The sequence below is a fragment of the Pristiophorus japonicus genome, chromosome 14 (genome assembly GCF_044704955.1).
Source record: "Pristiophorus japonicus isolate sPriJap1 chromosome 14, sPriJap1.hap1, whole genome shotgun sequence".
NCBI classification, from domain to species: domain Eukaryota; kingdom Metazoa; phylum Chordata; class Chondrichthyes; family Pristiophoridae; genus Pristiophorus; species Pristiophorus japonicus.
In genome coordinates this window covers 33486337-33513626 of record NC_091990.1, presented here as the reverse complement: position 1 = coordinate 33513626, position 27290 = coordinate 33486337, and the positions used below count along the sequence as shown (strand labels likewise).

At 43.6% G+C, this 27290-nt stretch overlaps 1 protein-coding gene across 4 annotated transcripts in view; it reads left to right on the top strand.

Annotated features, from left to right (window-relative positions):
- Window positions 1-27290, top strand: part of LOC139279847 (dyslexia-associated protein KIAA0319-like protein) — a 109206-nt gene that overhangs the window by 45232 nt on the left and 36684 nt on the right. For all 4 annotated transcript variants that reach the window (XM_070899108.1, XM_070899107.1, XM_070899106.1 and 1 more), the window contains exons 4-9: window positions 2243-2507; window positions 6267-6368; window positions 14482-14579; window positions 16805-16892; window positions 18429-18521; window positions 19020-19152. In XM_070899108.1, coding sequence (XP_070755209.1) covers window positions 2243-2507; window positions 6267-6368; window positions 14482-14579; window positions 16805-16892; window positions 18429-18521; window positions 19020-19152 — 779 coding nt within the window. The remainder of the gene's footprint in view (window positions 1-2242; window positions 2508-6266; window positions 6369-14481; window positions 14580-16804; window positions 16893-18428; window positions 18522-19019; window positions 19153-27290) is intronic.

Here is a 27290-nt window from a genome sequence, read left to right as displayed (position 1 = left end):
CTGACCTGACTCTCAAAGCCATACAACCAGTTTAACATTGATGTACACCTGAAAATGCTTGGCATCAACGCAGAACTGGTCTTCTAACTACAGCTTTGAATGTGAATTCATTTGACAGAAGTATGTTCTTCTTGTGGTCTGCGGATCCCCCAATGGATCCATTAGCCACAGGAGGGAGGGGCTGAACGTCCGAGGTTGATCTCAGCCAAGGCAGCAGTTCGGATGCCACAGTTGGCCTCAGCACCCATGTTAAGGAGGGACAAATCGGACAGAGTTTCCATTCTGGTTGCTATCTTTAACTGTTGCTATAAGTGTGTTTGTGTGGATATCAGTGAAGGTAAGAGCATGATCCAGGAGTGTATATATACGATATTGTAATCGGGTACAGTACCTTGAACAATACATTCTCATGTGTGCTCTCTAAGCCAGCAGGCAGTAAATGTCCTTACTGTTGGTGTGGTGACAAAATGCAGTGTCACACCTAGCAAGCTGCAAATGATTCGCAACACTGGGCGGAGGATTTAGTTTGTGAGCAAGTTAATGACACTTTTAAATGGATTGTGTTAAGCTCTCTTCACAGAATTGTCAGAGTATAGTGATGCAGTAATGCTGCATGAGTAAAACACTTAAGTTAGCCTCAAAGGAATAAGTGTTTCCTTCAGTGAGAAATTTAGTTTAAGAAACAAAGTGGGGGGTGGGGAATAGAAAATAATTCAGTTAAAAGGGAAATCTTCAAGTTTTGTATGAAACCATTCAGAATTGTTGAATTTCATTACTTGATCTCTACACTGATACCCCTCCCAATCTCTAATCCCCTCCAGCCTGCAACCCTCCAAGATATCTGCACTCTTTCAATTCTGGCCTTTTGAGCATCCCTGATTTTAATCGCTCCACCATTGGTGGCCATGCATTCAGCTTCCTCAATCCTAAGTTTGGAACTCCCTCCCTAAACCTCTCCACCTCTCTATCACGCTTTCCTCGTGTAAGACCCTCCTTAAAACCTACCTTTTTGACCAAGCTTTTGGTTATCTGCCCTAATATCTCCTTGTATGGCTCGGTGTCAAATTTTGTTTTATAATACTCCTGTGACACACCTTGGGACATTTTACATTAAAGATGCTATATAAAAACTTGTTGTTTAAAGTTGTAAGAGGTTTTTAATTGACGTACATCCTTGCTTCGCTCCCTTGTTGGCACAGTGAGGTTATCTAGTGAATAGCGGAGACATAAAGACCAGGAAGGTGAGCAGTTTGATCCACAGTTTGTGCTGATTTAGCAGATCTCACTTAGCTTGGCAATAAGGGTGTTTCAGTTGCCCCATCAGCACTGTTTTAGGGAGGTCTTTTTATTGGATTCTCAGGAAAGTACATTCACATTTTATGAACCTATTTTTTATTAAATATATATCTCTTTATACATTTACATGTATACTTTCCGAAGATATTTTGAGGCCACTGCATACTTAGCTGTATTTTCCCTTACATAATTTATGAACTTCTTGCGCATCTTGACTACACGATTGCCGGTGTGAGAATTGCGTTGAAGGCGTTTGCACTGGGACAGCTTGTTTTGGTTTTGGGTTCTGAGAGTTAGTTGGGCTTGCATTGAGTGGGGGGGCTCTGCATACTGGGAGTCTTGTTGGTTGGGGTCAGTACCCTAACAGCCATTGACTGGGTAGCTTGTGTGGAGTGGATCTTCAAGATTGGGTCCCAGATTGCTTGTATTTCCCTAGTTCCAGGTTCCAGGTAGTGATCGAACATCACTTTTGATTGTAATATCCCACGTGTCTCAGCCACATGGTTTGTTGTAAGTAGAGCTGCACTCTACCTTAACTGGTGCTCTCAAATCTTCCAATACCTGCTCTGCTCAATCCCCCCTCCCAGGCCCCCCCCACCACCACCAATTTGGACATTTTGCTATGTAATACCACCATCATATCAGCTATTTGAGATTGCATATTAACTATGACATTTTTAATTGGTAAGGAGTAATGTAATACTTTGTTTTATATGCAAGATACATTTAAGCGTTTATACTTCTGTTTATCTCTTTCAGCACTAATGTTTCTGGGATTTTATTTCTGCACGGACAGTTTAAATGCGAATAATTTATTTTATAAATGCATTTTAAGTAGTCTTCCATTTTTAGGTGGATTTGTCAAATAAAGTTATAAAAATCATATTTTAATTTTGACAAAAAATGTGCATGTAATCTAAGAATTAATCTTTGCCCATTTGTTTAGGTCCCTAAGAGCACCTCTTTGCCAAGCACTGCCTCTTTGGTTGTTCCTTCTTCTAATTCCAAATTGTCCAGTCCATCAGCCAATCAGAAATGGACGCAAATGAATTCAACAAACAACAGTATAGTTGGGACATTGCCATTTGTCACCATTTCACCCCCGCTCCTGATCACTCTGCCAGCTCAAGTGAAAACTACTGTGCAAAGTATAAGGCCTGCTTCTACATCCAGCACTACAAGTGCAACCACAGTTGTTCCAGAGAAACCAGGTAAGCTGAATCTATTGATTGATCTGTCCTGGCAGCACAGGAGCTATGAGTATTGATTGTTTCATTGATACTTCAGTAGTGGGATGGGTGACTAGCAATTATAAAATCCACACAACGCTGATTCCTGCTCAATGCAAAATTCATGATCCCAGCAAGTCTTTCTAACCAGCAGACCTGACATATAGTAAGCTGAATTTTCACCATCACCGATTGGGCACTAATCTGACTGAGCAGATCACCCACCCTAGATAGAACCCACCCAATTTTCATCCCCTCTATATCAATGGGATGACAATCAGGCAGGTTCTGCAATGGGTGGGCTGTCTGCTCTACTAGATTATAGCCCATGAGTTGAAAGTGAAAATTAACCCTTCTGCTTGTCTCCAACAAACTTCTTCCAATAATAAAAAAAAGAGAAGGTCTCGTATAGGAGTTTTTTTACTTCATGGTCTTTTGGAGGAGGAAAGGAAAGAGTAGTTTAAAGGAAAGGAAGAACTTGCATTTACATAGTGCCTTTCAAAATCTCAGGACACCCAAAGTGCTTTGCAGCCAATGAAGTACTTTTGAAGTGTAGCTACAATTGTATTGTAGGGAAACACAGTAACTAATTTGAGCTAAATTGGTAAATAACCAGATAGTCTATTTTCAATGGTGTGTGGGTTGAGGGGCAAAGATTGGCTGGACACCAGGAATACTCCCCTGCTTTTCTAGAATAGCGCTGTAGAACTTTTAGATCCACTGTGAGGACAGACAAGGTCTCGGTTTAATATCTTATCTGAAAGACGGCACCTGCGACAGTGCAACACTCCCTCGGTACTGTACTAGGCGGTACCACCTAGATTCTCTAGATTTTCTGCTCAAGTCTCTGGAGTGAGGCTTGAACCCATGATCTTCTGACTCTGAGGCAAGAGAGCTATCACTGAGCCAAGGCTGACACTGAAATGCCTTTACCAGCCTATTTTAATACGTGTTGTTGATATAAAAATTAGGATTATATAAAAAAATCAATACTGAGTCATGTTTTGAAATCTCAGCTATACTTGCAACTACTAAATGTTAAGTATAACACCAAGTGTCTCATTTCTACTCGACTTAGGACTTGTCTCTTACCCAGGATTAGGTGTTGTCCCTCAAATATAATTTTCTCAATTTCCCAGATTTGCTTTTGGGATTCAATACTGTAAAAGTATGCAGCATTATCAAACATCTTGTATAATTAATTCCAGGACTATATTTTTGTACTGAAATAAAAACAGAAAAAGATGGAAATATTCAGCAGGTCAGGCAGCATCTGTGAGAGAGAAACAAAGTTAACAACTGGCGAAAGGTCATCAACCTGAAACATTAACTCTGTTTCTCTCTCCACAGATGCTGCCTGACCTGCTGAGTATTTCCAGCATTTTCAGGGAGGGGGGGGGTTCAGATTTCCAGCATCTACCGTATTTTGTTTTGTATATTTTTGCACTTGGTTTCTGAATTATTATCTCTGAATAATCCCTCATGTATGTTCAGTTTTTTGGCACCAAGTTTCGGCCTCAGTTGCTCCTGATTTTTTGGAGCAACTGGTGTAGAACGGAGTACCTTAGAAATTAAAATTCTCGGCATTTAGTTTGCTCCAGTTCTAGTCAGTTAGAACAGTTTCACTTTGGAACAGAATTTTTTTTTCAAAAGGGGGCGTGTCCAGCCACTTACGCCTGTTTTCAAAGTTTCGGCAGTGAAAACTTACTCCAAACTAACTTAAAATGGAGTAAGTGAAGATTTTTGTACGCTCGAAAAAACCTTGTCTACACTTTAGAAAATCAGGCGTAGGTTACAAATCAGGCATAGGGAATGGGGGGGGGGGGTTTAAAGGGAAGTTTGCAAACATTAAACACTTCAGTTTTACAAATAAAGAGCCATCGTCAATAATAAATGATAAAAACATCAATAAATCAACAAATAAATCAATCAAAAAAAATCAATAAGAAATAATTTTTTTTTTTTTAAATCAATAAAACAAAACATTTTCTACTTACCGACTGAAGCACCGGGAGCCCTCCAACAGCGTACTGGGATCCCCCCCCACCCCCAGTGTGTCTCTGTCAGTGTCTCTATCTGTCTGTGTCTCACTCTCTGTCTGTCAGCGTCTGTGTTTCTGACAGGAAGGGGGGGAAGGGGAAAGGGGAAGGGGGGGAAGGGGAAAGGAGAAGGGGGGGGGAAGGGGAAAGGAGAAGGGGGGGGGAAGGGGAAAGGAGAAGGGGGGGAGGGAAAGGAGAAGGGGGTGGGGGGAGGCTGAATGGGGACGGGCCCGGCTGAATGGGCCGGGCCCGGCCGGGCCCGTCCCCAGCACCAGATTTACAGGTAGGTGGCGTTGGGTCGGGTCGGGAGCGCGGGTCGGGTCCGGGGGAGGCGGTCGGGAGCACGGGTCGGGTCGGTGGGGGGGGGGGGGGGAGGATGGAGGTCGGGTTGGTTCGGGTGGGGGCGGGGGGAGGGAGATCGGTCAAGTTGGGTCAGGTCCGGTCCGGGGGGGTGGTGGGGGAGAGGGAGGTCGGGTGGGGGGCGGTGGGGAACGCGGGTCGGGTCCAGTCCAGGGGGTCGGGTCGGGTCCGGGGGCGGTGGGGGGGTGGGGAAGCGGGAGTCGAGTCGGGTTGGGAGGAAGCAGGAGCTGGCCGTGGGAGGAGCCTTATGCACGCAGCCCCAATGAGGCCATTCGGCTAGGGGCTGCGTGCTTCGGGCCTCTCCCACACAGTTTTGGGTGCCTGGAGCTACTGCACATGTGCGCTCACTGTAGCGCACATGTGCAGAGGTCCCGGCACTGTTTTCAGCGCAGGGACCTAGCTCCGCCCCCTACAGCTCGTGCTGTGCCGCGCCGAGGACCAGAGGACCAGCAGGGAGCCGGAGAATCTGGAAGTTTTTTTTAGGCGCACTTTGTGGCGCGAAAAACGGGCGTCCAGGTCGGGGCTGCGCTGTTCTAGGCGCGGCCCGAAACTTGGGCCCTTTGTTTCTATCTTTCTGTTCCCCTCCCTTTTGCTTGTTAATTTTGATCATTACAATGTAGCTTTTTAGAAATATGCTTTTCATTGGAGATTTCAGTCCAAACCTATGTTGGTGTCCAAATTTACTGATCATAAATAACATTTTTCTGAGCTGTGAGAGTGGGGATGGGTCATTATATCAAATAAAAATGTGAAAAGAATGATCAGTTCTCCATAAGGATTCAGCTCTATGACCTTTAATATCGTTTTCATGGATTTGAGATGACCTGTATTCAGATAGAATTAGACACCTATCTGGTTTCCTCACAATACATTGTAGTCATTATCATAACCAGTTTATCAACTAAATATAAATATCAAATTTACTTATTGCAAACAGAAATTAAAATAGCAAATATTTTTAAAAAAAATTAAGTTTCAATTCATGGAATAATAAACTGAACAGTAGGGGGTTATATAATTGCAAAATTGGATGAGAGTGATTAAAAGCATTAACTTGGTGTTTTGGGGGCTAATAAGATAAATTCACAGGTTGTCTGAGAAGATTTACATATTAAATTACTTGCTCGTTAATTGTGTTTAGATTGGCTCCTTACATAAACTAAGAATTGTGATGGAAGTTGGCAGGTCAGCTGTTGAATGTGCAGAATAGAAAATATGTCCATATTTTTAAACTTGCCAAGGACAATCATTATTCAGTGTGCTATATTGGAGCTGGATGGTTGAGGTAGGAAGTTTGTTTGGATTCCCTGTATGCTAAAGCATTGTTTGTCTTCTGTGTTAGTGGCAAAGGAACTGGTTGTTTCTGCTGGAGACAGTGTGGAGGTCACTCTGCCGAAGAATAAGGTTGAGCTGAATGCATATGTGCTACAGAAACCGCCTGAAGGTAAGAGGACCGGATCTCTGTTTCCTCTGAAGTAAAAGAATGCACTTAGTGGATTGTCTCATCTTGGATGTCAGTCAGCATTCAAATGATTCATGTATAAACCGAGATGAGGAGAAATTTCTTCTGAGGGTTGTAAATCTGTGGAATTCGCTGCCTCAGAGAGCATGTGGAAGCTGGGTCATTGAATAAATTTAAGACAGAAATAGACAGTTTCTTAAACGATGAGGGGATAAGGGGTTATGGGTAGCGGGCGGGGAAGTGGAGCTGAGTTCATGATCGGATCAGTCATGATCTTATTGAATGACGGAGTAGGCCCAAAGGGTCGTCTGGCCTACTCCTGTTCCTATTTCTTACGTTCTTATGTCTTATCCACTTTTACCTTTTAAAATGCTGAACATGCTTAACCGTCTCAAGTCTGATTTCTGTAACAGAACCATGAAATCTCCATGGGTGTGTTCTCGTGGGATTGGAAGATGATGTGGCTGACATTTGCTCATATCCATGAATATAATGACTGTAAGGGCTTCCAAATTGTTCAAAAAAAAATATAAACAATGTTTTCTTCTCTTGTTTGCTTTAACACACTTCTGTATTCCACTTGGAGTCTTTTGATGAATGAGAGCTCCTTTTGGAAATGCCCTTTTCAACGTAAAGAAAATTAGAAAATAATGGAGGCAAGGCTATTTCTAGTGTTGCTTTGCAGCTTATGTTGCAGAATAAAGACATTAACAAGAACCAAACCTTATACTTCAGTATCAGTGGTGGGTGAGGTGGACGTTTCTACAAAATGGAATGAGCTTCGTCACGAGTTATCGGGAAATAGTGGAAATAACAAATGTAATGGGTGAATAGTCGTAATTGGAATATTTTGGAAAATATACATCTTTGTGCCTCGTGTCCATACCCAATAACAAACCGGGCCAAAAATTGTGGTCAGAGGCTTCAACTGAAAAACAATTTATGAAAGTATCTGGTGCTCCTGGAGGAACGAACACTTGGCTCCGAGGTCTAGATGCGCAGCGCAGAGGTCCACGCATCCAAGGAGCATAAGCGCTTCCTGGGATCACGTGGGCCTGGACCACCAATCACAATGTAGTATTCTCATTGATAATAATGCACGCTCCGAGCTCCCATTACTATCAATGAGAATACCTTTTAAAAACAAAAAATGGCACACACAAATAAAAAGAACACTTCACTTTTTTTAAAAGTAATAGAATTTAAATTAAATTCCAAGTTTTATTTAAAAAATTATTTTTTTGAAATTAAAAAAAAAAAAAAATGTTTTAGTAATGTTAAACATAAACTTAGCTTCATGTGCAGGGTTTTTAATATAAAAATAAGTAATAACATTTATTTTTTCTATCTTTTAAAACTCTTATGCTGGTAAAAGCTGCTGTTACCAGGCATAAGCGTTTGAAGGACATTCGCCTGGCAAGAATTGGACAAATAGCCCAAAAGAAATTTTGACAGATCGCAAGTGCCGGGTTTAGGCACATGCGCTTCGCGCGCCTAAACCCGGAATTTGCAGGGCCTCTTCGGGCGCATGCGCACATCATACGAACCTGGAAAGGCTGCACTTTATGGCCCATTATGGTTAGAAGCCATGAAAGTAGTTCAGATTTCAACTCGGCAGTTGTCTACCTGATTCAAACATGGAATTCCAGTTCCATTCTTCCCTTTGTGCTTCTATCAGAATTTTTATACAATCATTTCTGCCAAATTTGATCTGCTTTCACCAGGGTTTAACTGTAGCTATAACTGTCCAGAATAATGGGCCCAAGTTTCCACATGATTTACGCCTGATTTTTAGGAGCAACTGGTGGAGAACGGACTATCTGAGAAATCGCAATTCTCCACATTTTTTTTTCTGCAGTTCTAGTCAGGTAGAACAGTTCTACTTTGGAACAGAATTTTTTCTTCAAAAGGGGGCGTGTCTGGCCACTGACGCCTGATTTCAAAGTTTCCACAGTGACAACGTACTCCAAACTAACTTAGAATGGAGCAAGTGAAGATTTTTGTAGAACTGAAAAAACCTGTTCTACACATTAAAAAATCAGGCGCAGGTTACAAATTAGGCGTCCAGAACGAGGTTGGGGGGGGGGGGGGGGAAGGGAAGTCATTAAATTCTACAATAAATCCTTATTTATACTTCTACAAATAAATCCAACCTGAATAGACATTTATAAGCAAAGAAAAGATTAAATAAACCATCTTCCTACCTGTGTGAAAGTGCTTCAGGCAGGGAGAATTCTGCAGTCAGCCTGAGGCGCCCGTTCTTCCCGCGGGGGGGGGGGGGGGGCGGGGAGGAGGAGGCGCCCGTTCTTTCCCGCGGGGGGGGGAGGCGCCCGTTCTTCCTGCGGCGGGGGGGGAGGAGGCGCCCGTTCTTTCCCGCGGGGGGGGGGGGAGGCGCCCGTTCTTCCTGCGGCGGGGGGGGGGGGGGAGGAGGCGCCCGTTCTTTCCCGCGGGGGGGGGGGGGCGGGGAGGAGGAGGCGCCCGTTCTTTCCCGCGGGGGGGGGGGGAGGCGCCCGTTCTTCCTGCGGCGGGGGGGGGGGGGGGGAGGAGGCGCCCGTTCTTTCCCGCGGGGGGGGGGGGGGGGGAGGAGGAGGCGCCCGTTCTTCCCTGAGGGGGCGGGGAGGCGTCCGTTCTTCCCGCGGGGGAGGGGGGCAGGAGACAGTGGGAAGGCTGCAAGTGCTGATGCGCTGATGGCAATGTGCTTTTATTTAAAAATGTTCAAAAATTAAACAGCTACAAAAAACTACAATAATGGCCGAGTGCCAATGTTTTTTTCACACTCTAACACGCACGTGCAGCGTTGCCAGCAGGAAAAAACTAATTTAAATAGTACCCGCCCCCTCCCACTTACAAAATCGGCGCGAGTGTAGGCGCCGCCCTACTGGGCGCTGCGCCAGGCAGACAAGGAGCTGCAGAATGCTCCAGAATCGCGAGGTTTTTTTTAGGCGCGGAAAACGGGCACCCAGCTCGGAGGGGCGCCCGTTTTTTATTGTGTGGAAACTTGGGCCCATTATACTGTAACAAAGCTCAAAACCTGCACTAAAGTGTATATTTTAAATGTTTAATTTTCATAGATATATGGTATACACTACAAATTTGTGTCCTTCACTAGCATTTAATTTGTACTTGGTGTATTAAATATATGATACAATTTATATATTTAGGACATTATTAATTTTACTGCCATTTAGAAACAATAAATGCACGATCACAGGTATGGACCTGTTGGGCTGAATGCCCTGTTTCTATGCTGTAAATACTATTTAATTAACACGTTAAACAATGTATTAACGTACATTTGAGTGGTTAACGGTGATCTGATGAGAAATGTAATTACAACAAAACTAAGTTGAAGTAACTCATTAAAACCATAGAATGGGGCCGAAATTCTCCTCCTATTTAAGGTCCATTACCGCCTCTAAGAGGCCTTTCCGACCGGGGGCAGGCAGATGGGCCGACCCAACCAAAATTGTCCCCATGCTGGCCCCTTACCGCCCAGCAGTGATCCCTTTCCAGCCCGCAGGAGCAGAGCCGCCACCGCTGCTCTGTGCCCCCGACAGCTTTTTACGGCCAGAAGTTGCCAGTGGCTGCGCGATGTGTCCGCCCTTAAGGCGGAGGGCGCACTGCTGCAGCCACCATTTTATTTTAATTGTCGGCAGACTCTGAAGTCGGCCCGATCATGGCGGCCATGTGTTCGGCCGGGCCGCCAACAGGCAGCCCAGCATCCCCTCTTGGGTGCTGGGCCACTGGCCCAGCCAAAGACCTCCCTGGTGGCCCAATGGGTGCCACTAAAGTGACTGCAGAGCTCGCAGCGGCCATCTCCTTTAAGCGAAGGGGAGGGACGGTGCTAGACGTTGGCGTGATGCGGCACGCCCGCCTTCCGCCCCGCTCCCAAAGCATTTCCGCCCCTCAACTGCCCCAAACACCGCCCGGACAAATTTAAAAAAGTTAGAGGCCAATTTCCCTCTATTCTCCGTCCTATGGATTCGGACAGAGAATAATCATTTAATTCGAATTATCCGCCCCGTTTGGGGTACAGGGCAATTTCAGCCCCAATATGTCTGCAAAGTGAGTGTAATTGTTAATTGACAGTATATAGCTAATTAGATAGCAAAATGGTAAAAAGCATTATTCTAATGTGACTTTAAAAAGTTATACACCTCATTCAAATGATTTTACAGAATAAATACTACACTGAGCAATTTGATCAGTGTATCTTTATTTAAAATACTAGTTTTCCAATTATCTTGCAGGTAATTTTTTTTTAACTTCTCTCTGAAATTGTTTCTGTATCTCTTTTCACTCTTAATTGTGAAAATGAGGTTAAATTACGTCTCCAATGATTGGATCAATCTATGGTTTATCCTCATCACATAACACCAATGTTGGGATCTGATTGGACAATGGGAACCAAGTTACTTTATGGACCAGTCAGCAACTTTGGAGGCTGGCTTGTGGTATTATAATCATATTAATACTGTCGATATGGAGATTATTTGAAATAATGTACATAGATTCATATAATAATTTATGAAACTCTAACTCCAGCAAATCATTCTTTCAAAAAAGTGTAAGAACAGCTGCTTTTATTCAGTTCTGCAGTTTTTTTTGAGAAATTCAGTTGCAGCATCTAAAAGATCCTCACTTGCAAGTGTTTCAAACAAAATGTACCTTCACTCTGGACATAGAAGATGCCTATGTGGTGGCTGTTAATGATAGACTTTACATATCAGGAGTTCAACTAAGGAGTCAGATGATCCACTAACAGTGAGAGCAAAGTTCTTGTGCTTTGTGGAGTAAACTCTGAGGCTCTTTGGGTTTTCGCCTTTCGGGGGTTTTCGGTGAAAATAGTAGCGATATGTGAAACTTACCGTTTTCGCTGCGCTACCATTTTTAGGCCGAACTTTTAGCCTTTACGTCTACGCCAGGGGTAAGGGCAGCGTTGCACAAGAATTCACGGCGCAAAAAGCGAGTTTCGGCAACTTTAGTCCGTGAGCGCTGCGATAAAGGCTTTGGGAGGGGGGGAAAACAACAAACAAAATTCCAAAAAACATTCCAAAAACATATTTACAAGACCCTTAACTATCTAATCACTGCAAAACAATTAAAAAATGAAAACTTTAACTTGCCTTTTTTGCAGGTATTCATACTTACCGCTGCTGGCAGGGCTGTAACGACAGGTTGCTATTCTGGGCACCGTGCATGCAAATTTGCTCGTGGCTCGGGGAGTAATCCAGAGATTATTACCTTTGTGGTTCTATTTTTTAATTTGGCCCCTAGCTGCTCATAATCCCTCAGCAGAACCTCCTTTTTTTGTCCTACCTATGTCGTTGGTACCCACGTGGACCACGACAACTGGATCTTCCTCCTCCCACTCTCAAGTTCCTCTCCAGCCCTGAGGAGATATCCTTAACCTGGCATCAGGTAGGCAATACAGCCTTCGGGACTCTCAGTCTTGGCTGCAGAGAACAGTATCTATCCCTTAATGATACTGTCCCTTACCACTGTTTCTTTTTACTCCCCCCACTTGAATGGCCCCTTGTACCACGGTGTTGTGGTCAGTTTGCTCATTCTCCCTGCAGTCCCTGCTCTCGAACCTGTTGGAAAAGAGCAAGGGCTGAGGCTCCTCCATCACTCCACCCTGAGTTCCCATACCTTCCTCACTTGTAGTCACACCCTCCTGTCCCTGACCACGGATCAAATTTGAATTTGAATTAAATTTATCTAATTGGTGTGACGAGCTCCTGGATCGCGGCGTCCAGGTAACTCTCCCCCTCCCTGATGTGTCGCAGTGTCTGCACTCGGACTCCAGCTCATCAACGCGGAGCCAAAGTTCCTCGAGCTGCAGACACTTGCTGCAGATGTGGTCGCCGTGGACTTCAGTGGTGTCCACCAGCTTCCACATGTTACAGCACTGACACGTCGTCTCTAATGTATTTAATTAATTAGATTTAGTTTTTAGTTATTAATCCCAGCCCCTAATTTAAGGCCTTTAATTTAAAGCAAGAAAAGAGAGAGAAAAACTCACCAACCAATCACTTCCCTGCCTTCCTGTGATAGTGAATGTGTTGCCCTGTTCTCCTTCATCGCGCTCTCTTACCTGCTCACCGCAGGGGCTGCTACTGCTGCTGCTCCTCCTCCTCTGTTCCCAACCAGGTCAGGTCGGGACTGCCGCTTGCAAGTCAAGTTGCTTTTGGTTGTTGTGAATTAAACAAAATTTTACCTTCTATATTAGTTGTAATTCAGCTGTTTAATATTCTTTTCCAAGTTGTATAATGTAATTTTTTTAAATTAGGAAATGCAGATCAACTTCAGAAAATCTTCTGCAATGGCTTCTCTTCCCACTCCCACATATTTACCTCTGGTGCCCCCCAGGGATCTATCCCTGGCCCCCCTCCTATTTCTCAGCTATATGCTGCCCCTTGACCACATCATCCAAAAACACGGCGTCAGTTTCCACATGTACGCTGACGACACCCAACTCTACATCACTACCGTTTCTCTCGACCACTCCTTGGTCTCTAAATGATCAAACTGCTTGTCTGACATCTAGTACTTGATGAGCAGAAATTTTCTCCAATTAAATATTGAGAAGACCGAAGCCATTGCCTTTGGTCCCCGCCACAAACTGCGTTCCCTAGCCACTGACTCCATCCCTCTCCCTAACATCTATCTGAGGCTAAACCACACTGTTCGCAACCAAGGTGTCATATTTGACCCTGAAATGAGTTTCCGGCCACATCTGTGGCAAAACTAAAACCGTCTTTTTCCACCTCCGCAACATTGCCTGCTTCTGCCCCTGCCTTGGCTCTTTGCTGCTGAAGCCCTCATCCATGCCTTTGTTACCTCTAGATGTGACTACTCCAACTCACTCCTGGCTGGCCTCCCACATACAACACTACGTAAACTCGGTTATCCAAAACTCGGCTGCCCGTGTCCTAACTCGCACCAAGTCACAATCACCCATCACCTCTGCTCGCTGACCTAAATTGGCTCATGGTTGAACAATGCCTCAATTTCAAAATTCTCATCCTTGTTTACAAATTCCTCCATGGCCTTGCCCGTCCCTATCTCTGTAATCTCCTTCAGCCTCACAACCCCCCCCTCTATCTGCGCTCCTCAAATGCTGCCCTCTTGAGCATCCCTGATTATAACTGCTCAACCATCAGTGGCCATGCCTTCAGCTGCTTGGGCCCGAAGCTCTGGAACTCCCTCCCTAAACCTCTCTGCCTCTCTACCTCTCTTTCCTCCTTTAATACGCTCCTTAAATCCTACCTTGAAGTGCCTTGGGACGTTTTACTACGTTAAAGGCACTATATAAATCAAAGTTGTTTATATGAATAATTCATAATATCATTATTGGTGTGACTTTTATCATTTAAATTTTTACAGTTTTCTTGTAAGAAATGAAGGAAGTGTGTGATTTTTTTCAGGAAATTATGTGAAACGGAAGTATTTTCAATATAAAGTACCCCAACCCCATTTGACTGTGTAAAATTTCACAGCTTGAAATTCTTTTTCTCTGTTTTAAGTGTCATTTTGGCTTAACCCAATCAGATTTGAGGCTAAAAGCAAAATACTACGGATGCTGGAAATCTGAAATAAAAGCAGAAAATGCTGGAAATACTCAGCAGGTCAGGCAGCATCTGTGGACAGAGAAACCGAGTTCACGTTTCAGATTGATGATCCTTCGTCAGAACTGGCCAAATCAGAATTGTCAGATTTGATACTAGCCAGGTACCTGCCTGATGTATGAAGCTTCCCAGCTCAGATTCTTCCCAGTCAACATCAAGCATTGGCGATGATGCCAATCTGAGATTTCAAGTGTAATCTAAAAAAACACTTGGTCTTTAGTTGACATCATTGCGGAGTTCTTTGTTGAGGTCTCTACAGAGAGGGAAATGTCACTAAATTTACAAGTCACTCCATGCGTTAGAAGACTTTTAAGCAACATAAATGGAAAGGTACTTAATATTGAAAACATTCCCATTACATGCTGAAGTGTATCTCATTAATTTGCCTGAAGGAAGCGTTGCCGTGGCAGGAACTGGTTTTAACATGCAACACAGCTCTGATGATGATCATGTTTTTTTTGAAGGATCAACCTATAAATATGATTGGCAACTTACCACACACCCACAAGACTCTGTGGGAGTCATGGAGGGCCAGCACTCAAAGACTCTTAAACTCTCCAAAGTAAGTGGATGAAAATAATGAATGACCCACCCAAATAATCTAATTGTTATTGCAATTATTAAAATGGTAGGTGGGTTGTTCTTTAAGGAATAATAATGAATAGGCAGCTCTAACAATGGATGTTATAATGTGCATGAGCATGGTATGTTGCCAGGGCAGTATTTTAAGCAACCAGGATGTGGTTTATGTTATGCTGGCCAATAAATATTTTCTATCTGATGCAAGCTTACACAGTTACTTCTCAAATGAAGCCCCATGATTTGACCATGTTAATCAGTTATAGAAAAGGATTAGCACTCGTGTATCAGCGTATAACAATCAATTTGGAAAATTCTGCTTTCCATCTATAAATTCTGTTTCTGACCCAGACTTGAACAGGCAGTAAACTTGATTTGTGCTATCACCACCAATGCAGATGTGGGCCTTGAGTGATGCTTTAAAACATTTATTTTAAAATAATGTACACAGAAAGCAAGGATCGACTATGCAGTTGTGTGTTACGGAATTAAGAATTCGTTCATTATTACCTGTATATTGTTCCTGAAATGATTAGTTAACTTTTTGAACCATGGTCTTAATGCAGTCTAACATCAGTAAGAATTACGCATGATATTTAACCAAGAAGCAACCAGGATGTGACTCAGGTTATACTGGCTAATAAACATGTTAACTGCCCAGTAAAATGAACAAAAACCAAAATATATACTTTATTGTTAATTTTGCCCTTGAAGTTGACCTAAATAACATGATCAGAATAGTAAAATGCAAATAGTGGCTGACTTGGCAAAAGATTGCTGTACTTTTTTCAATGAATTGATGCTGTATGTTTGATCTACCAGCAATAATTTGTGGCTCCTCACCTCTGATATAACTATACCAGATGTTCTCTTGCGGCATTGCCGGCAGATTTTTATTGAAATGTTGTCTTCCTACTTGTCTTCCATTTGCTAATTCTTTCTGTCATGCTTTCTTTTTCTCTCCCTTGCATTTCTCCTGTCAATTCTACATTGTATTAACCTACAAATCTTTCATTTGCACTGGCTGTTTCTTTATATTTGTTCTTATCTGTCTCTGACTATGTGTCTCTATCTTTTTGAACTACCTTTCTGTATGTCTGGTACTTTTATATTATTGGTGCCATTTTAATTCTAATTCCAGGAGCCTGGTGTCTGTGAGCCAGCTTAGTGTTTACGTTGCTAAATCTGGCGCTTCATTCCAGCAGGAGACTTGGAGACAATTTTTAGTCATATGAATGCTGGGAGTTGTCTCATGGATGTCCGTCTCCCAGAATCTGAATTTAAACAGTGCTATCATAGTAGCAGCTAAAGCTGCAGAAACGGCCTTTGGGAGCAGAGGGCGCAAAATGCTGGAAGTAGAGGATTAATGGGGGAGGGGATAGGAATGGAAAAGTATAATGATAGCTAAAAAAGGCGTGACATTTTTTACCTAACAATCTGATCTATGGTGTTAAATATGAATTAATATTAGGATCAAATTGGTTTGTGGTGTCATCTGGTTTGTGCAGGCAAATCCACAATGTTAGAGGCTAATAGAGAAAAAAAGACTTGCATTTCTGTAGTGCTTTTCACAACCACTGGATATCCCAAAGTGTTTTTCAGCCTATGGGGTACTTTTTGAAGTGTAGTCATTGTTGTAATGTAGGAAACACGGCAGTCAATTTGTGCACAGCAAGCTCCCACAAACAGCCATGTGATAATAACCAGATAATCCGTTTTGGAGATGTTTATTGAGGGATAAATATTAGCTACGACACTGGGGATAACTCCCTTGCTCTTCTTCGAAACAATGCAGTGGGATCTTTTACATCCACCTGAGAGATCAGAAGGGGCTTCCATTTAACGTCTCGAGACAGCACCTCTGACAGTGCAGCACTGCACTGGAGTGTCAGCCTAGAATTTTGTGTTCAAGTGTTTGGAGTGAGATTATGAACCCACAACCTTCTGACACAGGCAAGGGTGCTACCCACTGAACCACAGCTGACACCTTTACAACATTAGAAGAAACGAGGAGGGTGTAATTATAGCATATAAGTTTTGATATTTTTAATACAGATATGCTTTGAGCATATTGTACGTAGTATATATTCTAAAACAAACTTGGTAGCTTTATATAAAAAGTATTTTCCATTATATGTACTTTTAGTGCAAGTGCAATGTTGATGCCTTGCATCATATATTGACCTGAACGGTTCTTCCATTTTTCAGCTTTCGGCTGGTTTCTACATATTTAAACTAATTGTTGAAGGAGACAATGCATATGGAGAAGGATCAGTGAATGTGACTGTTAAACCAGGTTGGTATTCATGGCTGTAAACATGACTTCACAAGTATAGCAGGAGGTACTGAGTCAGAGCAAACAAATCATTAAAGTGCAAGTGAGTGTGCATGTTAACAGCAACTTGACTGGCAAGTTGTATTCTGTGGCGATGAAGAGTCATGCCATGATGCTTTACTAAAGAGCCATGTTACAAGCTGAACATGAAGGGGTTAGAAACTAAATTATGGAATGGAGAAGGAAGTAAATTGATGACCCAAATCATTTAACCAATGGTGAATTAATATCATATGGGTGCTAACTTCTGTGTAACATTACTGAGAAATCCTTGAATATTTTTCAGAATATGCTTACTACTTGTTTTGCAAGAATCATGTGACATTAGCATTGCGTGCAGATTACAACATAAACTGTAAACAACCCAATGTGCCAATGTTAGCGCACATGCTGTAAACTGACGATCTGTTCCTGTTTAAAGTATCCAAAACAAGGATCTGCATCAATCACACAGCTTCATTTTATGGGTTTTAAACAATCAATTCGTAGCAATTTCAACTTGACGTCATTGAGAAGGTCAGATTTGTTACTGGAGATTTGGGGAGATTCTTTGATTTTGGGCAGGTTTTGTACAGAGGAAATGCATGCAGATGTAAGATCTTAAATTTATTTACCAGTTGATCTTGCATAGCATTACACATGGAATTCAAGACCAAATGTAATCTTCTGGTGAAAGCGGAGTTGAAGGGCGGGGATAATTGAACCAGGGCACTCGCATGTAATTCTGACCCTATTGTAATTTTTAAATATATGACCCGTCTGCTGGCAGTGGATTGGCCAAACCCCCCCACCTATCTCGTCGTTAAAACCAAAATTGGGTGGGTTCAGGTCGGATTCAGATTTTTACCGCTTAACTACCCACTCGCCACAACCCACCTGTTTTTAGGTTAAAGTTCCCCCTTGCGTGTCTCAGCCAATCAGATTGAAGAATCTTTACGAAGAAGATACACCATTGCTTACAGAAGGTGCATCACTGTTCTGGTTCTCTAATAACGGTAAGTTCCAATGCAAAAGCCCACAGAGAGTCTGTGGATAAGTGTAATGAACGGTTACTGTTCATTTGCCGCTGACTGCAAACTCCGGCCATTATGACAACAGCATGAAATCAAGAAGTCAAGGGGCACAGACATGAAGTCATGCACATGCAAGATTTTTAATATAAATGTTTCTCTTTCTAGTTTCTGGTATTGAGAATTGTACATGCTTACATCATTTCTGTTGTAATTGAATAGTTCTAAAAAATAGTTCATATTTGAGAATACTAAAAAGCTTCTTCATTACCTAGATGTTAAAATAAAATATTTGATAGTTACATTCTAATGCAGTGAAGGTTATTCTGTGAAGCTGGGTTTGTTGCTGCATTGTTCAAGTAATGTTGCTGATTGCCAATATAACTGTTGTTTGCTACATACCTATCTTTGTATTAGTGATAGTTGTTTTAGCAAATTAGATACTTTAAAAATTGTTTTATTTAATTATGATTGGTTTATTTTGCAGCCCTTCGAGTAAATCAGTTCCCAGTGGCTATCGTCGCTCCAAAAACCCAAGAGATCTCACTGCCAACAACATCTACTTTTATTGATGGGAGCCGTAAGTTCATAGCTTTATTTTAACGTAGCACTGGTCCACTCTTTGGCTGTAGTTAAAATTCTGTTTGTAAAAAATTCTATGTAATGGCCAAGGCTTTTAACCTTATCTCCTCATCTGAATCTTGCATTCTAGTAATATTACAGGAAAGTAGAAAAGATTAAACATACTGTTTGACAAAGAGTTAAGTGAGAAAAATTAGATCTAATACATGCCTTTAGGTGGAACTACGGAGTGGATTGACTTTACTGCACGAAGTATTATAAACATGAATAATTACCGATTATATTCTGCTTTACTCGTGTTTAGTTTGGAGGGTTTGCACTGGAACAAAAATACCCATCTGCCTAGGGTCAGCTGTACAATTGATTGTTTTTCTGAATCTCCTCTTAAAGGTGATTAGTGTGCTTTTACATTTTATAGTCTGTGGCAGTGCTTTGTGCAGTTTTGTTATAATACAGCTGTCAAACTGAATGGAAATAAATGCTGTTCTATTTGCAGAAAGTACAGATGATGATAAAATCATAAGTTACCAATGGGAGGAGGTGAAGGGTCCGTTGCGAGAGGAGAAGGTGTCTGCAAATACACCCATATTAAAACTGTCTAACTTGGTCCCAGGCAGTTACACGTTCAGGTACATAAATACAGGACATTAAGTAGGATTATGTGCTTGGAATGAAGTAAAAAGATGGCGAATGTAATTTCTCATTCCCACTGATGTAGACTGCTCTCTTTTTGCCAGGTCAAACAGGGATCAATTTTTTCCCAACTATGGCCAGTGGATTTTAATGACATTCCTGGCACTTGAACCTGCCAGAGTCCAGTTAAGCAGGAAGTACTGTGCTATTTACACAACATTTGGTTGCTTCAAGTCAACTGTACAGTACATGTGTCTATATTGGCTGATGTAATTGTACTTCAGGCATAGCTTTAATTTTCTTTGTCTTTTAATGCATTTTATTTTGACCCCTTTCTATAACTCTTCCATTCCGCAGTCAAAGGTTGTCGGTCTGCTCGCTTTCAGTCACTTCTCAGTACTGGTTTTATAATGAATGCTTGGTTTTAAAGTACAGCTCAGGGTGGTTTGTACTGCTGTTTTGTTTTCCCTCCCTCTCTCCCTTTGGAGAATTGCTTAGTATCTTCTGGATAGTGTGGCTAAGATTGAGAGCTCTCCATGTGGGGATTACAGGTGCAAACCTGCATCCTGGTGTGTTATTGTACCTGTCACTGTATTGCCAGCTGAATTTTCTTCTAAAGAATAGTTAGATCACATGTGTTTCTTCACCTAAGCATACAGTTGAATGATGTAAATCAAGAGTCACCCAAAATCCTGTTGCACTCTTTATTCTTGCCATCACTGGGAAATGCAGAACAGATAGATAGATCAGTAATCGCACACTCTTGACTAATTTCAGTTGCAATAGTTTTTAAAAAAACATTTTATTTCTCAATGTGGACAATACTTGACAATGTTTCCCTGATGACATTGTTCTGTTTCTGTAACATTGCTTTACAAGTGCATGGCTTGCTCAAAACACATAGCATGGAACTGGAGCCACACAGGCCAGACCAGGGAGAGGTGAAAATTATGCAGCTTTCCATGATGGGATTTGAACTCTCCGTTCCTACTCCAGTATTGTAACCACTCCACTGTACCCTGTCGAGATTTGGGGAAGGAAATTACACATTTAAGGATGCAGATCTATAAATGCATACACTAAGATTGCAGAATCCACTGGATATTCATATTCAAATCAGTCGTGCGAACAATCATCATCATCATAGGCAGTACCTCGGAATCGAGAAAGACTTGCTTCCACTACTAAAGTGAGTTCTTTGGTGGCTGAACAGTCCAACATGAGAGCCACAGACCCTGTCACAGGTGGGACAGACATTCGTCGGGGGAAGGCGGGGTGGTGGGGGGACTGATTTATCACACGCACTTTCCGCTGCCTGCGCCTGACCTCTTCACGCTCGCAGCGTTGAGATTCAAAGAGCTCAACCCTCTCCCAGATTAACTTTCTCCACTTAGGGCGGTCTTCGGCCAGGGTCTCCCAGGTGTCAGTGGTGGTGTCGCGCTTCACCAGGGAGGCTTTGTGGGTGTCCTTGTAACATTTCCACTGCCCACCTTTGGTTCGTTTGCCATGAAGGAGCTCCGCATAGAGCAATTGCTTAGGGAGTCTCATGTCTGGCATGCGAACTAAGTGGCCTGCCCAGCGAAGCTGATCAAGTTAGCTAGTGCTTCAATTCTGAGAATGTTAGCCTGGGCGAGGACACTGATGTAGGTGCGTCTGTCCTCCCAGGGGATTTGCAGGATCTTGCGGACACATCGTTGGTGATATATCTCCAGCGACTTGATGTGTCTTCTGTACATCGTCCATGCCTCTGATCCATACAGGAGGGCGGGTATTATTACAGCCCTGTAGATCATGAGCTTGGTGGTAGGTTTGAGGGCCTGGTCTTAGAACATTCTTTTCCTCAGGTGGCCGAAGGCTGCACTGGTGCACGGGAGGCGATGTTGAATCTCCGCATCAATGTCTGCCTTTGTTGGCAAGAGGCTACCAAGGTATGGAAAGTGGTCCACGTTGTCGAAGGCCGCGCCATGAATCTTGATGACTGGGGGGCAGTGCTGTGCAGGAGAACAGGCTGGTGGAGGACTTTTGTCTTATGGATGTTAAGCGTAAGCCCCATGCTTTCATATGCCTCAGTGAATACATCGACTATATCCTGGAGTTCAGCCTCAGAATGTGCGCAGACGCAGGCATCGTCCGTGTACTGCAGTTCAACGACAGAGGTTTGGGTGATCTTGGACCTGGCCTAGAGGCGGCGTAGGTTAACCAGCTTCCCACTGGTTCTGTAGTTTAGTTCCACTCCAGCGGGGAGCTTGTTGACAGTGAGTGGAGCATGGCAGCGAGGAAGATTGAGAAGAGGGTTGGAGCGATGACGCAGCCTTGTTTGAGCCCGGTCCGAACGTGGAATTGGTCTGTAATGGATCCGCTGGTAAAGATCACGGCCTGCATGTCGTCATGGAGCAGGCGAAGGATGTTGACAAACTTTCGGGGGCATCCAAAACAGATGCTCCATAAACCCTCATGGTTGTGAGATCGAAAAAGGCCATGAATAAGGGCTGGCGCTGCTCCCTGCATTTTTCCTGCAGTTGTGCTGCAAAGATTATGTCCGTTGTTCCCCGTAGGGGACGAAATCCGCACTGTGAGTCCAGGAGGAGCTCCTTGGCCACAGGGAGAAGACGGCTGAGGAGAACTCGAGTGACAACCTTCCCAGTGGTTGATAGCAAGGAGATTCTCCTGTAGTTGCAACAAAAATGGACATGATCACTGCATCTCTGAGATCTCCCGGCATGCTCTCCTCCCTCCAAATGAGAGAGATGAGATCATGTATCCACGTCAACAGCGCCTCTCCGCCATATTTTAGCGCCTCAGCAGGAATTTCATCCGCACCCGTAGCCTTGTTATTCTTGAGCTGTTTTATGGCTTTGCCTGCCTCGTGCAGCGTTGGAGTTTCACTGAGGTGGTGGCAGGTTGCATGCTGCGGGATGGAGTTGAGAATACTCGAGTCAAAGGCAGAGACTCGATTGAGGAGATCGATCTTCAAAGTGCTCCTTTCAGCGGGCCCTGACAGCCTCGGTGTCCTTGATGAGTGTTTCCCTGTTCTTGGCCAGGAGTGGGGTGGGGCTTTGGGAGTTTGGGGCTTTGGGAGTTTGGACCATAGGTGGCCTTGACTGCAATGAAGAATCCTCGCGTGTTGTGGCTGTCAGCCAGTTGTTGTATCACCTGCGCTTTCTCCATCCACCACCTGTTCTTTAGGTCCCGGGTTTTTTGTTGAACCTCAGCCTTGAGTGGTCTGTAACGTTGCTTTGCAGCTCCTGAATTGGGTTGTTGCTTGAGGCTCAGAAATGCTCTGCACTTATGATCTATTACTTCTTGGATCTCCTGATCGTTTTCATCAAACCAATCCTGGTGTTTTCTGGTTGAGTAATCAAGTGTCTCTTCACAGGCACTGGTTATGGAGGCCTGGAGGGCAGACCAAGCGCTGAGGGCATTGAGCATCTCAGGGTCATCAAGGCACGCTGGCTGTAGAGGGCTCTCTTAGTTGGGTCTTTAAGTGCCCCGGTATTAACTTTTTTGCGGCACTGCTTCTGCTGTCCTCTCTGTTTTGGGGCTATGTTAATATTGATGATGGATCGGATTAGTCGATGGTCCGTAAAGCAGTCGACGGCTCCTGTCATGGCGCGGGTGATGTGCACATCCTTGTGATCCCTGACTCGGACGATGACATAGTCCAGCAGGTGCCAGTGTTTGGAGCGAGGGTGTTGCCACGATGTCTTGTATTTGTTCCTCTGGCAGAATAGGGTGTTGGTGATGAGGAGTTCGTATTCTAGACATTTTGGCAGGAGTAGGGTGCCATTGGAGTTGGATTTCCCGATCCCTTCTCTGCCAATCACGCCTCCCCAGAGGGCTGTGTCTTTGCTGACCCTGGCATTAAAGTCATCTAGGAGGATCAATTTGTCGCCCGTGGGGACGCGGGACAGGGATGTCTCGAGGTTGGAATAAAAACCCTCTTTAGCGTCATCCATTGCATCAAGTGTTGGGGCATACGCACTGATGACTGTGGCACATTGGTTCTGGAATAGGGTAAGGCTAAGGATCATTAACTCTGCAGGGGGAGTCTTTAAGGCGACTGACCAGTTCATTTTTGACAGCAAAGCCGACTCCATGAAGGCGGCGTTCTTCCTCAGGTTTTCCAGAAAAAGGTATAACCTCCACCATGCTCCTTGAGCTGGCCTTCCCCTGCCCGCTGGGTCTCGCTTAGGGTGGCGATGTCGATATCAAAGCGTCTTAAGTTCCCAGGCAACTATCGCGGTGCGGCGTTCCGGCCTGTTGTTGTTGGAGTTGTCCATTAGGATGCTGACGTTCTAGGTCCCAAACTTCATATTAGATGAGTGGAAGATGCCTGTGCGTGAGTTCTTTTAACATGGGGTGGTCGTTGCACACTGACTACTACATGGGCTTAGCTGAGCGAAGTCTTGATCCAGTGGCAAGGGGATCCAAGACGACTGGAGACCAGGCATTGCTGTATGGGCCTAGTTGCCTACGGAGAAATATTGGCCGCAAGCTCGGCACTGAATAGCACCCTTGATGGTAGCTGGTCTGCTGCTTGGTTGGGGGCAGGCATTGAGAGGGTCAGCGGTCCGCTGGAGTTCAGTGTGGAAGGGTGGTCACAGCCATGGTACTCACCACGTGCTGGGGGAGAAGAGGCCAGGTCACCAGTGAGGAAGGAGAGGCCCAGTCATCGCTGAAGAGGAGGAAGCCCAATCGCCGCTGAGGAGGAGAGGCCCATCTGCTTTCGCTGGAGGAGGCCCGATCGCCGCTGGAGGAGGTCTGGTTGTCGTTGTGAATGGCCCGATCGGCGTTGAAGGGGTGGAGGTCCGTTTGCCGTTGGAGGGGGCCGATCGCCTGCTCGGAGGCTCACCTGGTTCACCGGGCGTCGTCGAGGATCGTCATTCCTTGTAGTCGTGGAGCAGAAGCCCAACTGCCACCATTGGAGGGGGCCCGATCGCCGCTGGAGGTGGTCCGATCATGGTTGGAGGAGTGGAGGCCTGATCGCCTGGTCGGAGGCTCGCCGGGCGGCGTCGAGGATCGGGGATCAGGTGGGGCACCTGAGTCGACGTCGAAGAAAGAGGTCCAGGTCGCCGCTGCAGGAGGCTCGGTCATCGCTGGTAGTCCGGTTGTCGTCGCCGGTGAGATACGTGGATGTTTGGAGTGGAGGAACAAAGATAGCAGTTGATTACAGTGCCAGTTCATTATTTTCGCACATAAATGGGGAGGCATGTGAAATTCATTAATGAATTCTGTTAATGTAATAAAAAAGTAAAATGAATGAAAGTAGTAAACTACTGGTGGAAGTAAATTGTGTTAATTAAAGTGAATTTAGTACAGAATTAAGTCATTTCAAAAATATTTCTGTCCATAACTGTCAAAGCCTCAAGGTGAATCCTAGTCTGTCCCCTAGTGGTTTGAATTTATAGCACATGACACATGGAAACTTAGAAAATCTCCATTTGTTTTCTTATTCAGCCAATCGTTCTCTAAGTTACTACTAGCAAGTTTGAGCTGTTGCACTGTTGCATATAATGGGAGTTCCCTCATTGTATCTATTTTGTTTCAACAATGATTTACTGCACGTTTCAGAAAACGCTTCGAGTCGTGCAGTGTGATTTAACCCATTCACTGGCCACTCTTTGCTGTTTGTGATGAACTTTTGTCATTTTTATTACTCAGTTTGTAAATATCAGCCTGAAAATAGAAAACTGATCAATGTTGATGTGGCAATGATCATGCAAAGCCTCCACCCAGACACATTTCAGCGAAGTTCCTAGGTGGATCTAAGGTCACATTGTTGCAGCAAATGGTGTAAATGTGTGTAAAGTTAATGAGCCCCAAGGTGTTTATAAATTGATGCTACAAGTATTAATTTTGTGAGTTAGTGACATTGGGGCTAAAATTGTGGCCTCACCGGGTGTGTACGAACTCGGACCCAGCGAGGTGTCTCAAAAGCCGGTTTTTGGAGTGCGATGCACATGCGCTGAAAACCTTTCTCTTGACAGATCCTCCGCATCCCCGGGAGAAGGACATCCGCGCAGGAGAGATTGGGCTATTTGCCCAACTCATGGCCAGCAAATGTCTTTCAAACGTTTACACTGATTAAAACAGGCGTATAGCTTTTACCAGCGTAAGAGTTTTAAAACATATAAAAATTTAATTTAAATTAACATTTTTATAGTAAAAACCCTGTCCATTAAGGCAAGTTTATTTTTAATACTATTAAAACACTTTTTTTTTTAATTCCCCCAAATATTTTTTTTTCTAAAACATTTAATTACATTTAATTTCAATTAATTTTAAATGTGTGAGGTGTTTTGATTTATTTATTTATTTATTATGCCATGCTTGGATGTTTTGGGGGTTTTTCACCTTGATAGTAATGGGAACTCGCACAAATGGAGTTCCCATTATTATCAATGCGAATACTGCATCGTGATTGGTTGTCCAGGTCCACGTGACTCCAGCTTGGACTTGCGTACCTCGAAGACGGGTCCCCATGTGCTGCGCAGCGAGTCTATGCCTCCGACCGGGATCTTGCGTTTCTCGAAGATCAGCAAGTAGATTCATAGATTTTTTTCGGGTCAGAGGCGTTTGTACAAAGGATTTAGGCCCATTGTGATTTCACCAGTAAAATGCCCATTAGGTAGTATTGCATGTACTATTTGACTTTAGAACATCAGTGGTTGTTTTCACATAAAACAATGACAGAAAATGTTATTATTAGTTAAAACCAAGTATAGGATTTAGATAAAGGGGAGGGGAACAATTGGATCAGGGCATGCAGACCTCATTTTGTGCCCATTTTAAAGTGATATATTCTGCCATTTTTATATAATAATTGTATTTTATATTATTATTTACAGTTAAATAGCAATATTTGAGAAGCAGATAAATGGAGAAGGTTGGAGCAGTTAAGGTTAAGGAATAGAGAACTGCAACACTGAGGTGCTACAGCCCCACCACTTTTGGGAGAGTGTAATTACATAGGAAGACAGGAACAGGAGCTGGTCATTCAGCCCCTTGAGGATATTCCACCATTTCGTTAGATTATGCCTGATCTGCCCCTTAACTCCAGTTACCCGCTTTTGATCCATAACCCTTTGTATCCTTACCTAACAAAAAATTATCAATCTCCGTCTTGAAAGTTTCAGTTGACCCACCATCCACAATCTTTTGGGGAGAGAGTTCCAGATTTCCACTACCTTTTGAGTGATAAAGTGCTTCTTGATTTCACTCGTAAATGGCCTTGCTCTAATTTTAAGATTATGTCCCCTTGTTTTGGGTTATCCCACCAGAAGTAGTTGTTTCTCTATCTATCCTATGGAATCCCTTTATCATTTTAAATACCTCGATTCGATCAACCCCCCCAACCTTCTAAACTCAAGGGAACACAAACCAAGTTTATGCCTCATAATAACCCTTTAAATCCTGATATAATTCTGTTGAATCTGTACAGTACCACTTCCTGCCTGAAGTTTGGTGCCCATAACCCGGTAATCAAGATGGGATCTGACCAAGGCTCTGTACATCTGAAGCATCACTTCCTCACTTTTGTATTCCATTCCGCTTGCGATAAGGGCCAACATTCCATTAGCCTTTGATTATTTTTTTGCACCTCTGCACTAGTTTTTAGAGATTTGTGTGTCCGGCACCTAAATCCTGTGCTCCTCCACAGCTCCTAGTCACTCACCATTAAGACAATATTTTGATTTATCTTTCTCCAATCCTAAGAAACACACTTGTCTGTGCATCTATCAATGTTGCCCACTCACTGAGACTGTCTATGTCCCATTATAATGTCTTGCTTCCATCTACACAACTTGCCGTCCATCCTAACTTCGTGTCATCTGAAAACTTGGATATATAACTCTCTATTCCTTCTTCCAAGTCACTAATGTGTGATGAAAAGCTGAGGCCCCAGTACAGATCCCCGAGGCACGTCAATCAGAGAATGTTCCTTCATCACTACTCCCTGTCATCAACCTACAAAACAATTTTCATTTATATAGCACCTTTAACGTAGTAAAATGTCCTAAGCTGCTTCACAGGAGCCTTATCAGGCAATATTTGACACCAAGCCATATAAGGTGATTCTAGGACAGGTGGTCAAAGAGGTATGTTTTAAGGAGCGTCTTAAAGTATAAAAGAA